Genomic DNA, 16,570 nt, shown 5'->3' with positions numbered 1-16,570 from the left:
TAAACTAAGCTTAGGTTAATCAAAAGTTTTTTAAACTTTTTGAAAGGAAAACTTACTTCCTTTTTGGAGGGTATATGCTATTTTGTGGTTTCTTCAAGGTACTTGAAAGAGACACTCAGTCAAATAAAAATTGGAACTTTTATGTTCCAAGCGCTAATAAATACAGATAACTTTTTATTGGATCGTTCCGTTCCGATGTGACCGCAATATATCATTATGAAATATCTCCTTGCAATTAATCAGGGTATCTGTGGAGTAGTATTTCAATTAATGTTTCAGTTTATTGAAGCAGCTCGTAATTATTAAATTCTTGAGAAGTTGACTATACTCAGAGTCTGTTGTATTTTCCATTAGTATCCCTTTTCAAAATTCAATCTTAGACATTTTCTACTATTGGTTTTGTGATATATTGCCATATATTCTGAGGAAAAAGACCTTACCATTCTTCTGGTCCATTCCAAAGCTGAGAAAACATAACAAGAATAAAAGATTACAAAACTCTGAAATGTTTGCAAAGTTTACCAGACTTGTTTGTAAAGTTTATCATGAACGCCGTTTATATACCATCCTGGAACTGTTTACTGTCTTCGAAAATCTTCACCAAGAATATCAGGGAATTATTTCTCCAAGAATTGGAGAACAGAACTCTGGAACCATCTTCCATAAGTTAGTTCAGATCCTAACGTACACTGAATACATGTACGCTGTTAGGTGTAACCCTATCTAACGTAACAGATGCCCACAACAGGATTGAGAATGCGATGAACAACAACGTATTGAACATCAATATCTCCAAAACCAAAATATTGGTGGCATCACAAATGAATCTGGGAATAAATTCCAATTTATTCATCGTTGATGGACAGGTGTCGACTTCTTTTAAGTTCTTCGTTCCAAAATTTTCTGGAGGTTTGTCTACCCATTCAGGCTGCTAGCGTACCTATTTGGATATCTCCGATACTAGATAATACATAGAACTTGTGAAAATTTGATGAATATCTGTGTATTGGAAGGACTTCAAACTGCATCAGCTGTATTCATCTCCTTTGGTCATGTCATTAAAATAACATCAGTTGACCCAATATGATATGTTTTTCTAAGGACGTTTTCATGAAGCGAAAAAGCGTAACAAACTCGTGAATTCCTGGCAACATTATATGATGTATCTTGCCGAAAACAGTCAAGTTGAATGCTTTGAAGAACAATGTTTCTTGTCTGTGAGCTTTCTGAAGACTTCGGATTTGCTTGCCTGAGTTTTCTAAGGACTTGTCTGTAAGCTCTTCAGAGACTTGACTGTAAGAGTTAAACTATACTCGCAAGGAATCGATTCAAGGTCTTCTAAAATGACGTCGGAACCCCAACTCTTACTGTATCTAATGTGATATTTCACCCATTAAAACATTAAAACAACTGATTCAATACATTCATATATTTCTAAGTACCCTTTAATAAGTACATTTAAAATTTCTCTCAATCACTAACGTTCGGATTCGTGTGAATCAGAGCGCAGGAAATCTTGGAACAATGGGTACCACCGCATTTCATATTTCCTCCTTACCTCGTTTATACACTCACGCCAACTAAACAGCGTTTATTTCTACGACTTAATTTACGCATATATTCTGCTTTGTGGTGATGAGGGGATTAACTTGCAAAAAAAAACAAAACGCTACCTTTCGATGAAATGAGAACAGTTAAATGGAAACTGACTGCGGTGTGGTGTGTGTGTAATGGACGGAATGAACTTTAGAGAAAAATGCTTCCCGCTTTCGACTTGACGGAACAGAACCAACAACCATCCCGGCGGTCGGTGTGTGCGTGTCAAACGGGATTTCTTCCTTACGCCTCGAGGCTTATGAGTTTTGTTGCTTATGAAGGTGTTTGCTGCCCGCAGGGAATTATTTACCCCCGGACGTACCCTTGCTGCCACCGTCACCTTTAGCGCTCGGTTTCTGGATGCTTACGTCGATGACGGGCCGGTTATCTTCGCTCGAATGGTGACGTTGATGTTGTTGCGGTTGCTGCTGCTGCTGCTGTGTTGCCGTTTCGCTTCCGTTGGTACCGGTGGAACCGGCCTGCTGCTGCACGTACAAAATTTCGGCGTACTCGGTCGATTCGTTGTTCGTGGCGGGCTTGTTCACAAACGATATCTCTCCACCGGCCGGTTTTAGCTCCAACTCAGCGTACACGAGCGTTTGATCGTCCTGAATTGGATGGAAAACACGTCATAAGACAATTTCGCTCTTGGATAGAAAGCTGCATACATGCAAGCGTATTATACCTTTGCCGGTTTGGTACCACTGTCCGCCAGTTTTCCAGCGTCCTGCTCGTCCACGACCGCCACATCCGGTGTGATGTTTTCCTCCGGCAGCTCACTGGTCGTTCCACGTTGCATGCGTTTGGCGAAAATGTTCTTTAGGCGCTGCGTCTTCGTCATCGGTTGCTTCACTTCGGCACTTTCCGTGTCGCTGCTGTTTGTGTGGCATTAGAAAAAGGAAGATGATGGGGGGTGAAATGGATGCGCGCGTGTGTGTGTGTGTATTTGTTAAGCTTTAAAGCTAAACCAAATAGTGTTCCCGTCAAATGACTTCATTTCAATAATAGATTTGGTGCAAAAAGGATAGCGTCTGTTGTGATGTTGTGTTCCTTTATACAAGTAAATTAATGCTCTTAAAATGAATTAAATAAATTAGATTTATTCAAGCTAATAGTCCTCTTTGAGCGTTAATTTTCCACTTTTACAAATATTGATTACAAGAATAAGAGATTTTCAAACACTCAATCACCTTAAGTTATTATTAAGTAAAATAAAACTCATTCCAAAGTACAACATTAAATACCACACATAACGGATTTAAAATGCTGAAATTCAAAAATTTTAACAAAAAAAAACTACAAAACAAGTTATGATAGATTTTGAAACCAAAAACAAAAAAAAACATTAAAAGCATAATTAAACAACAAATTTTATTGTAACTTTCACACAGTAAAAAAAAAAACCCATCCGGTTTCAGTAATAAATTAGCATCAATTTGTACAGTAATACATAAACGGTGGCGAATATTAGAGGAGCATCTATACAGTAGTAAGTATTAATTCTACTCTTTACATTAGGCGTGTGTATGTGTTGCGGCACGTTTCATTTAAAATCTCCATATAACCACCAAAAAGGCATATATCTCCCGGTACTTTCCCGTTATGAAGTTACGCTACCAATAATTAGAACAAAATAACCATTAGCGAGGAGTTGAGAAGCGCGTTCGCTTCTCTCTGATTCGTTATTTCTATGTACGTGTTTAACTACAACATGAGTACTTCCAGCCTTCCTTCCATCTTTCTCTGGCACCAAAAGCTGGCAATGCTGCTCCACAGCTAAAGCACTAGAATATTTCCGTTTCACGCTTGCGCTTAATGGCGGCCCCGGACAGTAGCAGCTGTGCCTGCTTTTCCAGCAGTTCGCGCTGCTGATGCGGTATCCAGCGTTTCTGTGCACCGGCCACCGGCAATCCGACCTGATTCGGATCACCGTACCCGACGGTGGAACACGAATCAGACGACAGGACACTCGCATTGTCGAAGTTGCCACTGTTGACCGATAGTTGCGGTTCGCGCCGGATCGCACCGATAGGATACGGTCCGGGTGCGTCCAGCGGATGGCGCATGTTGGTGGGTCGCAGGATGAAGTTGTTGGGGTCGGGTGTTGGTGGCATATCCGGGAAGGATTCTACGCCGTTCGGGGCGTTCACCGCCGACGGTGGTACAACCGTACCCGTTGGTGGTAGCATTGTTTCACCAACACCATTGTCTGTAGTGTCACTGTAGGTTAGTTTTGACCCAATAAATAAAAAAAACGAAGGGGAAAAAGGAATAGCATATTTAGAGAGAAAAAAGAAGTGGAAAATGTTTTATACAATAGAGAAAAGAAAAAAAAAGTTATATAAACAATTTATATTCCTCATGCGCGTACCGTTACACCCGTTACTAGCTGTAAAAAAGCATTATTTTTAATGAGCAAATGAAATGATAGACGATTGTGAAGCATCAGATGAGACACCACGATAAGCAAGCAGTACTACAACCGAAAGTTAAACTACAGTCTAATTTTTACATTAACCACATAAAAAATACACACATAATTTAACAGCAAATTGAATAGCCCGCTGTGGAGCCATGCCGAAATACTTACGTTTCACCTATTTTTGCTGCACTGGTTGAAGTCGAACTGCTTTTGCCTGTAAAGGAGAAAGGAGAAAGGTCAATCGCAAAAAAGGTTTTAAAATGTAATTGAATTTTTCCCACAAAAAGTAACACTCTTTTAAAATTAATTTAATCACGAACAAAGCGAAATATTATTACATTTGAAAATATTAGTACATGTGATTATATTCTTCTCACAAAACATAACCAACAAACAACGTGCGAATAGGAATAAGTTTTATAGCTTTTTATTCGTTCCAAATATATACAATTTATATATAAAAAAAATAATTAAGGAATAAGTTTAAAAAACGCTTCATTTGCTTGAGATTGTTCTTCCAGTGTTTTCGTTGCACCACCGACCGTGTTTTTTGTTGCTTCTATGCTAACCAACGCATTGTGTTGGCAAAAGTGTTTCACATTTAATTTCTATTGCTGGTGCTTTAGTATTCGAGAGCCGCCATGAATTGTAGATTTGTTTTACTCAGTTATAGGAAATAGAACATTCTATTGTTATGAAAACCAAAAAAAAAAAAGGCTGGGGAAAAGATTTTCTTCACCGTTACATTGTCGTTTCGCATAAAAATTCTAACAAAGCTCTTACTAGCGTAAAGAGATTTCCCAACCACACATTGCAACGTAAATGGCTGCCAATAGTTCGTGCGCAGTAGTTAGTAGCAGCAGTAGTGGTGGGGTATTGGTGATTGGTATTAAAAAGTAAAAATAAAAATTAAACGTACTCCTAATGTTTTTCCTGAATATGGACACTTTGTGCAAATAGCTTACTCTAAGGGGGGGAAAAAAACATTTAGCGCTTATGAAATTAGAAGTATCGTTTCCTAATGTTTAAATAGCTTTGTGGTTTCGATCCAAAATGGCCGACCAAAAACACTAGCTCCTTGCTAAACACATACGCTAACCGGTGCATTCTATCTAACTAAACCCTAAACACAAACACACGCCTTCCGTAACGTACGTCGGCTTATGTCCAGTTTGTCCTTAAGTATGTATCGTGTATCGTTCCACTTTGCAAGGAACTGAATTATGGATGGAATTTGTTTGTTTTTGTTCTCGCTTTTCAAACGCATCTTAGTGAACAAAATTTTAAGTACGTTACAGGGGACAAAACCTTGGAAATATTTACGTAAAAAATGCCAATTGTTTGATTTCCATCGAATGTGTATAATCCCCCCCAGGATGGGGTCTGCCTAAGAACTGGAATTCATTTTCCACGCAATCGTTCACTTTGGGGCTACGTTTTTCTTTCCTTTCCAGTTGCGCGTATACATATTACTTCATTTTGTTTTCCCTACCCAACAATGCTAAAGTATGTTACATTCTACACAGTTCACCATTTTCGTTCCACCAAACTCTGCCACACGAACACATCAGCAGTGAGAATCGTTTCTTAATCAAAATTTTTTACTCTTCCTAGAACACTTTAAGCACGCGCTGCCTGAGGAAAGCTCTAAATTGGAAACCTTTTTTTCTTCTCCTTTTTCTTCTGCCATATCTCGCGTCTCGCAAGGAGAGGAGATTTCGCTTCAATGCTTCTTGGTTGGTTTAATTACTTCCCCTTGGTTCTCAATGAGATTCGATTATTTCAATCATTATGTTTTGTTACGCTAGAAACGCAAACAAACACAAGCAGCAAATACAGCTATTAAGTAAAAGAAACACAAAATAACAAAATGAGAAAACGAGTATCGTCGAAACGATTCCTTTTGTTTGTGGTATGCATTAATCAAAAAGAGGGTGTGAGGGGGGAAAACTCAAACGATGTTTTGTTTTAGATTGAGCTAAATTTTCCCAAAAACCGACAAAAGAAGAGACCCAAAATGGAGTTCCAAAAAAAAAAGCCCCCGCCATACGCGAAAACGAATTGAGCTTCCTCTACTTTTGGAGAAAGCGAAATTTCCATGCTGTAGCTGTCCATATTTTTGCTGTCTTGGAGGTTGTTTTTGTCTTGAATGAAGCATTCTTCCGTGTTTTCTATTTTCCCTGGCTAAAGTGTTTCTTCTTTCGATTCATTTTTTCCCCCTATTCAACGGATCCTCATTGATGCACGTTTTTACAAGGAGTCGTTAATTAGTTCCCTATTCTTCTTCCTCTACCGTATCTCTCGCTTTCTCGTTGTGGCTTTGTTGTTTTGTTACTCTATATTTTCGTGGTTTTTTCTGTTGTCTACACCGGAGCATACCACACTTTCACCGGTGTGATTTTCTTGAATGTCGGACACAAACGAAGGCTAATATTTCCCCCGTCCCCCCTACGTTCACAAAATCACAACGCTGGAAATCTACACGGATGTGTTCGTTTTGCTATCGGTTTTGCCATTCTCCTGCTTGGTTGGGGCGACCGGTGGGACGACTGTTGCCGCCGGTTGCTGCTGTTGCGCCTTTGTTTGCTTCCCATTCTCGTGCTTCCCATTAGTGGCCGCATGCTTCTCGTCACCTTCGTGCACGTAGTGGGCGGCCGGGTCGTGCGTTTGCTGCCGCTCGTCAATCTCGTCATCGTGCGGGTGCGGTGTAATCTGTGCCTCAGAGTCCGGATTGATATCGGTATTGAGGGAAGCGCCTGCAAAAACAACCAAGAAACAGAATCAGGACATCGGGTCTAATTGGGCGGTAGATGGAGGGGGTAGGGAGGTGGGGGTTCGCATTTTTTTGTTTCGTTTTGTTTGCTTTACGTTTTTGGGGTTGTTTTACGCATTCTGCACATCTTCTTCTCCCACCACGCGCGCGTATTATTTAGTTTTTGTTTTTCGGTGGGGAGCTTCTGTTTTTTTTTTGGCTTAAGAAGATGGAGATTGACTAACTACAGATTCACTGTGTCAAATGAGGAAAGGAAAAGAGTTGTTTTTCTCTCTGTCTCTTTGTGGTAAGATGGAGCCACTCGTGTACAAATATGAAAAGCCACCGTTAAGAAACCTTGAGCCAATCCATCGCAGAACGACTACACGTCCATTCAAGAAGGTTACGACGTGCTGAACCATATTACATTATGCTTCCCTTTTTGGGCATTCCTATCATTTCATTCTCTCGGACAAGGTACACAGTACTGCTGTTCCGTCGCGAGAGAACCAAAGGATGATGTGGAGCCCCACACAGCGTGTCTGAATGCTGTTCAGAATTAATTTTGGCATCTGATTAAATATGAAAATAGCAAAGCATTAGTAAAACGGTCGGTGGCAGTGATAAGAGAGAAGAATTATTTAACACAAGTATCAAGTGGCGATATAGCTTTTGTTGGTTGAATTAATAAAGCAAACAGTTAAAATTGTCAGTGAGCAGTATATAAGGATTTGCTTCAAATAAAAATTATAATTTAAAGGAAAGAGTTTTTTTTTGCAAAATGTTCAATCAACGCAAAATTTGTTCTGTACGTAGATATGAAAGAGAAGCAAAATACACTAAAAGCATATTTGCATATGAGGGCAGTCCGTACCTTCTGTTTCTTGATCGTAAGATGCAGGTCAACTTCACACACAACTGGCTTAGAGAGGAGTGATGGTGTTCTTCTTTGATTTTTTTTATTAACCCCCCCACAGCACATACACACGCACCCGCTTTTTTGTGCCATTTCGGATTGAATTTGGACGAGTTCATTTGGTTATGGGGGGGAAATTGGGCTTTTTAAGTGCCATTAGGACGACGCATTTCATTTACTATAATTTTTTTTCCTAACAGTACTCGGTACGAAACTATCCTTTGCGAGTGATTAACTCACTGATTGCCTTAGAAAAAAAAATACTGTTTAGTATTTGTCATGTTTTGCTGTTACGTTGAAAAGTTCGCCGTAGATGAAAGCAAAAGATAAAACCGAAACCTCGCACTAATGGCATCCATGATGCACTTATAGTATATCTTGTGCTCTATCTCTCTACACTATTATCCGTTTGAATTTGAATATCAATGATAAACATGACACACATACGCACAACAGAAAGCTCCACAGCATATTGCAGAGAGCAGCAAAGCGATCCATTTTAAATAGCAAGGAGTAATCCTTAGAGAGTGCGCAATTGCTTTTAAAACGATTCAATTCACCGCCGCCTCAAGACGCCATATTATGCGCAAAAGCTATGCTAGAAGAACAAATCTAATTATCATACGAATGTGCTCTCTAAAAGCAGCTCTTTTCTTCTTCCGTTTGTCTGTGCGGAACTTACTTCTTACACTACTACTGCTGCTACTACTGCTACTACACTACCTACTACTGACATTTCCGCGCAATTCGGTCGGTGGTAAAAAGCTCTAACCCCGGAACTAGTCGGAATAAATTAGCTTAAGCTTAAAATAATGCTTTTCTTTTCCATTGTTCCTCATTAAAAGCTAACACGATTTCATTTCTTCACTATGTGTGTGTGTATGTTTTGTTTTGTGAACGATTTCGGCCCATATAATTAATTACTGTATGTGATTCTTTTCCACCGGTGTACCCCGGTTGGGCTGGAAATCGTTCCCCTAGCCATGTTGTACTTTTTCCTTGCAAAACAATTTGTCTTTCCTTTCATGTTAATGGGTTAGGGCAGCCTGGTGGGGGGTGGCTGTGGGAAGGGGACGCATTAGCATATCGTTTCGCTCTTGTACGACGAGTTCTTGAAGTTTATAACGATTTGTCTTCGCAAATTTTTTGTTGTTAATGTTCTTATCGGTAACTAGGAGATTTCTAGTTTCTCTTTGTTGCTTTAATCTCACCAAAATACACCCGCGGCACATACGAACACATGGTTTTCACCGTCCTAATACACACACGCACACCGGCACGCACATTTAGAAAATGAACACTTTTTTGAATTATAATTATTGAGATTTTGTTTTTAAACACTACTACCAAATAAGGCTTATCTTTTCTTGCGTGTATGTGTTAATAATATCATGACACTTATACATGGTTTTAAACATTCATTCAGTAAGAGAAATTAATGGTATAGAATTATAATATTTGGACGGTTGTGTTGTATGTTTGTCTTGGCTTTGTGTGTAGTGCCGCCCCAATTGAAGAATACTTTACAAACACGCACGCACACACGGCACACACGGCTGCGCGATATTATTTAAAAAAAAACACAATCGAACACAGTCTCTTGGGCGCGTGTAACTGTTCGACTACTGATACAAGCTGACTGTAAGAAGAAAAAGAAGAAGAAACGGATAGAGAAGAAAAAGAAGAACAGAAGGAAGGGAGAAGGAAAAGAGAAAAGAATGGCGGTTAAAGGGGATCCGTTTCGTAAGACAAGTTGGTAAGAAGTAAATTTGCAATAGAAAATGGTATACCAAAACAAAAGCGCATAAAAAACACACACAACCAAATGGAGGAGTTTTTCTTTCGACCCCAAAAATTGGGTAAAAACCCGTGAAGGGAGAAGAAAAAACACATATGGAAATATTTGTATGAATGAAAAACAAACAACAAAAGTAGACAGGGATGTGTGAGCCAGGCGGTGTAAGGAATGCAACGGGATTATTGCGAGGTGTGTGTGTGTCGGTGATACATTTTCCAATAAAATATTTTCAAGAACGCCTGTTTCGAAACAATCTTTTCCAAATTGTTTTTGCCAATTGAGGGATGAATGGATGTGAACATTTTATCCAACCGAAATTTATAAACCTGTGTGTGTGTATGCAAGTGCGTATTTCAATGCTTCTTATGCTGGCTGTGCATCAGGGAGAGTTCAATTTATTTCGTTTTGTGAACGTTAGCAAAAGCAAAAGAAAAGGTTTGTGCAACAAAAACCAATATTTTTAAAAAAGGGAGGAAAAATAATTAACACCAATACAATTGAGGTTCGTCGCTTTAGACTGTGCGCAGTAAGCTTCGGTGGCGTGCAACAGAGGATGGCGCACACACTTTTGGTCAAGCGAAAAATTCTTGACTAACCTTTTAGAGAGAGGCTGATTTTGTGTACTTCTTCTATGGGTCTTGCAGTTCACCGGCCGTGGTGCGTGCTTGGGATTTGGATTGGAATTGCAAACAATCGAATGGAATGATTTTGTGTTAAATTATGTTATGGGGAATTCACCCCCGGGGGTTGGTTAGTATTTGTTTTTGTTTTTCGCTTAGGCATTAGAAAACCCACTGTAATTCCTGCGTGTTTCGTTGTTTGGCAAATCGCTTACCATAAGCTAGCGCTAAATCGTTCGAAACTTACCTCGGAAGCACCATCTACCGGTAGCACGAGCAATAAAGATCAGTGCGACAGCTAACAGGACGATCAGTACCGCCAGCACCAGACCAACGATTTCACCCGTACCGAAGCTGCTCGATTCGCTGAAAACTTCGTCCTGCGAGCGCAGGCTCAGCCGATAGTCTTCCGTGCCGAAGTTGTTCGACGCACGCATCACGTACACCTTCGAGAGATCTTCCAGCGTGAGACCGGCAATGGTCAGCGAGACGTTGTAGTGATTGTTACCCTAAAATGTGACAACATAAAAGTTAACCTTCTGGATACCAAGGATACATTCTCTAGAGGATGGTGTAAATGTCTTACCAATGCTTCCGGAATCGGTACGGCGTATCGGCCCTGTTCGGTTCCTTGGTGATAATCCATTCCATCAATGTTCCACAGCACTCGTGGCGAAGGGTTTGCTTTGATCACCATACTGGCCGTTGCCGTGCGTCCCAGCTGCAGTCCATAAACGATCTGTTCGGGCAATGCTTGCGGTTGGACTGTTTTGAATTGATTGAAACGATAATAAAATATTATTAAGGAGGTTTTTGTACAACGCAAAAACCAAACTCACAGTTAACGTTCATGATGAGATCGGTACGGGACAGTTTGTCCGAGTAGGCGATATGTTCAGCCTGGCACGTTAAACGTTTGCCATTGTCTTCTGCTCGAATCGAGCGCGTCAGCGTGGATGAGGCAGTGAAGTATCGTTTGTTCGACTGCTCGTCAAAGTACTCTTCCGGTTTGTCCAATTTCACACCTTCATAAATTGGTTCCTGATCTGTTAAGAAGAACGTTCATACATATTAACACATTTGAACAATAGTATATTATCTTCTGCAAATACTTACCCAAAAACCATGCCAACTTTGCCGCAGGATTTCCGCGTGCCGAGATGCACCGGAAGGTAAGCTGACTGTTAACCTCCAGATTGTTCACATTACCCGAGACGACCTCAATGGTAGGCTGTTCCGGTGGGACTGTAGAATAAAGCAAATGATATTAGTGGTTTAAGAATACGTGTTTTCTTTCCCGTTCCTTAGGCGCTACTTACAGGCAACAACAATCTCGATGGCACCTGTCAAACCGCGGCCGTCGACAAACAGGGTACAATTCATGAAGCCGGCATTTTCAGCAGTAACTCGATCGATATGAACTCCACAGGAACCTTTGTCCAGACCTTCGCCATAGTAGGACATACCGGCTACGGGTGAATTTATGTTCGGAGCTAGCGTAAACTGATCATTCACTCCCGGCATTCGAATGCTGGATAAAAAAAATTGCAAAATACACCAGGAAGTTAGACTTTGTTGAGATTGAAACGGACGAAAATAATAATACTTACAGACAAAGTTGTGCCGCACGGCCTATCCGACAGTGAAGGTTAACATTTTCCTGATTCTCTACCACGGTAATCGAGCGTGGCTCAGTGTCTACGGTCTGTCCGGTAGCTAAAGTTGGAGAAAAGATACAAGAAAATTGATCAGTTAAATTTACTTTCTTCGCCAAAATCACGGAAATCCATTATTTTTAAGATAAATTCATGAATTTATTGAATTTTATTGACTGAGATTTGTATTGCTTTTGAACTTTTGGTCCTTACGATCGAAAATTATATTAATATTCTCAACCGTAACGGCCAACTCATAATAAATTATTCCCTTTTCAGTCCCACCTAATAAGCAGTAAACACATTTCACTTCAATTTTTAAAGATGTAGCAGATAGAAATTCGTTTCATCTTCCTTTATCTTCGTGAAAATGGTTTAAATCTTATTTGTGATTTTATTGACATTTTCGATTAATTTTCTTCTCTGTCCTTTTATCTAAAATATAACTTTTGTAACAAATTTCTCTTTAGCAAACAGAAAATAATAATCAGCATTTGTCCATAATTCAGAGCAATATTCATTTGACTAATGAAAAAAGAAAAGATCAATACTTCAACTTCTGCTGCTAATTAATCTAATCACAATATTTCGATCGGATTTTCCACACCCATTTTGTGCAAAGAGGGGGAAGCGAAACATCAGCAAAAAAAAGGAAAATCCGTACTAAATAATCCAATTTCACAGATCCTTCTTTCCCGAGCATTCCCAACACGGTTTCCCCCCTCCCGTTCGCGTTCGTTCCCCCGTTCTAATCTAATCCTAATTAAAATTGCCTACGACTCACTGAAGTGATGATTCATTTGTAGATAATCGTAGGATGATGATAATGATGGCTCAAACTCCAACCTCTCCCTTTTCTCCCCTACTCACCACCTGCCCCATCCTCCATCCACCTCCACGAAACATAGAGGTACAGTTCCTACCCTACTGCTTCAAAAAGCCCTAAAGCTGGCAGGTTCATCCGCAAAAATTAAATCACGGTTTCCCGCGTAATGGAAAAGCTTTTGTGTGGCTCTCGTATCCCGTGGGTGGCAACAAGGATGGGGGTGACGCTACTGAAGCATTTCCGGGGGCGGGGGGAGGCAAAGGGGATTTTTGGCAGCAAGGATAACATCAACATAACACGGATCCTCTCTCCTGTGGCTCCACTGACGAGTCTAGTGGTGTTGGTGGTGATGATGATGGTATTGGTGTGTATACTTTTATTCAACGGATGGAAAATTGTTATCATTCCAAACCATCGTCGAGACTGATTAGTTAATTAAAGCTTTTGTTCTTGTGCTTTTGGTAGTACTGTGGACGGGGACCGCACACAAGCTGGTTACATGAAATTGGCGATGCACGAGAAAACAATTGCACAATTGCGTGAAAACGAGATACAGGTTCGATGCTGCTTTATGAACAGGGGATGTTTTTTTGTTGGTTTGGTATTTCACTCTAAGTGGTGATTATTGTGTGAATTGGAGTGAATCTATCAATGATGGGCTAATGAGAAAATCTACATTCACAATTTATTTGTTTCGTTACGATGCGCTATTGTGTGTAGCAACTTTAGTTGGGGAATTACAATTGAAATTATAAAATAATCATAACCTCATTAAAAAAAAACAAACAAACATTTGCGAACCCATAACTATTTTGATTGTTTCCCTTAATTAGGACGAAAATTTATACACAAGAGAAATAAGCAAAATCACTCTTCATTATACCATTATATTTAAGGATTTATTTTTTAAATATATACAAAATACTGCAGAAAAGGTATACAGTGGCTCAAGCACCAATTGGGACAATTGGAAAGTTAATTGGTTTTTGTGATCAATATTTGTGGTCTAAGAATGGCAATTCTTGTTTTTTGATAATTATTTCGTTTTCTGTATCTTCTATCGCTGAAAAAAAATTTCTCCAATTACAAATATTTGCAAAAGACTCGCATTTTTATTGGCGAAACGAAAATCCGGACAGCCAGATTTATTGTTAGCTTCTTCTAAAATGGCCTAAAGAATTCTACATTACATTTATTGAATTATACAACTGTTCATCATGGAATCAACAGTATGCTTTGCATCTGATTTAAATTTATCAGAAAACTGTATCGTATAACTTCAATATGTTTAAAAAGACTTACGGGGTATTCCTGCGGATATCCGTCAAAGGCAAAGTAAGAATTCATATATACCTTTACATATGAATAGAATGTTTTCGTTCAACATGTTCCTCAAAATTGAACTAATTTTTATTTATATTTTAAAGCGGTCAATATCTCGTTGTCTGGATCTCTGCTTAAGCCACTGTAACTTGTATCAATCGAACATTTCAAAACAGAAACGATCGTTCCATTTTGTTAACAGGAAGCTTTTGGGTTTGCAATGCAAAACGATTACACCTAATACATACAGCTTCAGCTCGTTTCTCACCTCCATTTGCTGGAAAAGCTTCGCAGAAGAAAAGCTTTACAGATTGAACGTCGAACGCGGTAACTTCTTGCTGCTTTGTTATTCATCATGACTGTACGAAAGTTGTGCGAACCGTGGCGCATCCATTAAGTCACACCACCGCTTTTCTCTACTATTTGCATTTTTGCTAGTTCGAGTTTTCCATAACCTTCCGAAGTGCATCCGTGTCATTTGGCTTTTTTTTCACCCCGTTTCTGTTCATTTCATCTGATCCTGCAACGATTGTTTGCTGCAAACAGGACTACATTTTCATCCATTTGCGCGAACGTTGCACAAGGATGTGTCCCTCTATATATGCGTGGCGATCCTCCATTCCTGTTGCCGTTATCTCGCCGCATATTGTAGTTGTTGTGAGCGAACTAATCTTTTTTTTTCTCCCACCAAAAAACACACATTGACCTTTGTGTGTTGTACGAATGACTGCAGCTGGTATGTTCACCAAAAGCAAACAGCTGCAACCAGAAGGTAGCAGCACCCTTTCGACCATATCAAGTAGAGGGAAGCTTTCTTTTTGACAACCTGCCACCACACGTGTTCCAAAGGGCCAGAATTGGACATCACAGTGAAAAGAATCATTTTCTTTCTCGTTTGTAACTTCACCAACAGCCAACAAAGCACATACGACTTGGGGGGAGTTTTGAATGGTTCACAAAACCGAAAATGGAACATTTTTTCTCCTCCACGATTTTTTCCCGTACAAAACACACGCGAACCACAATGGGCAGAGAATGGACGTGCAGCCTAAAGAACCACAGAATCGGTATGCTAGTCGCGTAAACCTGTTTTTTGTTCTTCTAAGCTCGCCCGGTAGAGAGCACCCATGCCACAGTACAAGAGATGATGTGTTTTCCCTTTTGTTTCTTGTTTTTCCCCCGCACACCAAAAGCATAGAAGAGGAAAAGCGTTTTTCTTTCCACTATTCCTAAGTTCACTTCAGAAGGGTTTCCTGGTTTTATTGCTTTTTTTTGTTTGTTTGAAGTTCCTTTTAACCCATCCACATTGCAACCAACCGTGGGAAACAACACACTGGTGCAAGCAATGGTTATATTGACGATCACAGGATATATATTCGTGAAGCGTCTATACAACATTGCTGGCAGCTGTGAGTGCGAGAGCTTTTTCCATCCGATCCCTGATGTTTCGGCCAAACCTGGGGCTACCCCAACCAGCGAGTACAACGTGAACTCTTCTAGCCGTTTGATGAAATTGGAAAACGAGCCTCTTCTATGTAATGAATGGTATTCTCCATAGTAAAGGAATGTCCACCGGAAGGGAAGTGAAGAGATTGCAATGACTTTATTGTGTTCTGGGCGATGCACCGCAGCATTTCTCTCGTCCATTCTTCGTTTTTCACCAGTTCGCGCGGGCGTCAAGCTGTTTTTCGATGAAGTTCGTCCTTACTTTTTTTTCTCTCCTCTGTCTAGCAATGGGCCGTTCTGGAATGTATCATGCGCTTTGTTGTTATCGAGCAAGACTATTAGGCCGCGTACTGGCCACCAGCGCACGGGGAAACGATTGCAATATCAATCGATTTCCATACAACACTCTCCCTCGTTCGGTCGAATCAAACACCCGCCGAAAGCGATTGGCGATCGTGCCTTGTGTTGTCGGCAATTCGCAACAGCAATTCGTTTCCGGTTGATAGGAGGATCCTTCTTTAGCCTCACATACAGGACAACACAGCAGGAAGCCTTATTGCTTCCGAAGTTCGAGGTGTACGAACGGACAACCGTATTTTTTCCTGTACGAACTAAATGTACCCCCCAAAAATATATTGTAGTGCAGCGGAACATTTTGGGTAGAAAGCCCTACCAAACTAGGCAGTATATAACCGAGTCATAAATGGAGCGCAAAAGTGGAAAATCCAACAGAAGACGAGAAGAAAAACATCAAACGAACGTACGAGTTCGGGAAATATTAACTTGGCAGCGGGATTCATCACACACTGCTGGAGTTTGTAGAATTGCATTCGATGTAATTGATAACCTGGGCGAGATGCAAACTGCAGGTTGATGAGTGTTTTATTAATATGTCGAAAAACAACCAGAAATCTAGCAAAATTTGATTGATATTTGCTTTATGTTTCGCTCTGGTAGAAAATAATTAAAACATTCACAACGAGTGATAGAAGTTGGGCACAAAGAACGCTTTTTGCTCCAGAAAGAGAGAGAGAGGTAGTTTCAGTGTTTCTGAAAAGGATATTTCGCTTTAAGTAATTAAAATAATTCATGTGATTTACTTCCCTAACAATAATTGAGCTTGCAATCGTTGGTATAGGTTGTGAATGGAATAAAATTATAAATCCAGGGTTCATAAGATTTTTATTCTTTGTGTTAATGATTCTGGTTTTTTAAA

The 16,570-nt window shown here is 40.0% G+C and overlaps 2 protein-coding genes across 10 annotated transcripts in view; one reads left to right on the top strand and one right to left on the bottom strand.

Annotated features, from left to right (window-relative positions):
* The window catches only part of LOC125769015 (uncharacterized), a 257,007-nt gene that overhangs the window by 69,499 nt on the left and 170,938 nt on the right, over window positions 1–16,570 (top strand). The window lies entirely within an intron of this gene.
* The window catches only part of LOC125769023 (fasciclin-3), a 98,513-nt gene continuing 83,357 nt past the window's right edge, over window positions 1,415–16,570 (bottom strand). For 4 of the 6 annotated variants that reach the window (XM_049437402.1, XM_049437401.1, XM_049437403.1 and 1 more), the window contains exons 3-11: window positions 11,715–11,820; window positions 11,424–11,635; window positions 11,221–11,349; window positions 10,944–11,150; window positions 10,691–10,869; window positions 10,352–10,613; window positions 4,187–4,232; window positions 2,282–2,471; window positions 1,415–2,204 (exon numbers count right to left, since the gene is read on the bottom strand). In XM_049437402.1, the coding sequence (XP_049293359.1) occupies window positions 1,899–2,204; window positions 2,282–2,471; window positions 4,187–4,232; window positions 10,352–10,613; window positions 10,691–10,869; window positions 10,944–11,150; window positions 11,221–11,349; window positions 11,424–11,635; window positions 11,715–11,820 (1,637 nt within the window). In that variant the 3' untranslated portion in view covers window positions 1,415–1,898. Of the gene's footprint in view, window positions 2,205–2,281; window positions 2,472–2,941; window positions 3,817–4,186; window positions 4,233–4,429; window positions 6,775–10,351; window positions 10,614–10,690; window positions 10,870–10,943; window positions 11,151–11,220; window positions 11,350–11,423; window positions 11,636–11,714; window positions 11,821–16,570 lie in introns of those variants that run through there. The other 2 variants (XM_049437405.1, XM_049437406.1) reach the window with 2 other exon arrangements.

This window comes from Anopheles funestus, chromosome 3RL (genome assembly GCF_943734845.2).
Source record: "Anopheles funestus chromosome 3RL, idAnoFuneDA-416_04, whole genome shotgun sequence".
Lineage (NCBI taxonomy): Eukaryota > Metazoa > Arthropoda > Insecta > Diptera > Culicidae > Anopheles > Anopheles funestus.
The sequence above is the reverse complement of the archived record's forward strand: the minus strand, read 5'-3'. Positions and strand labels throughout refer to the sequence as shown.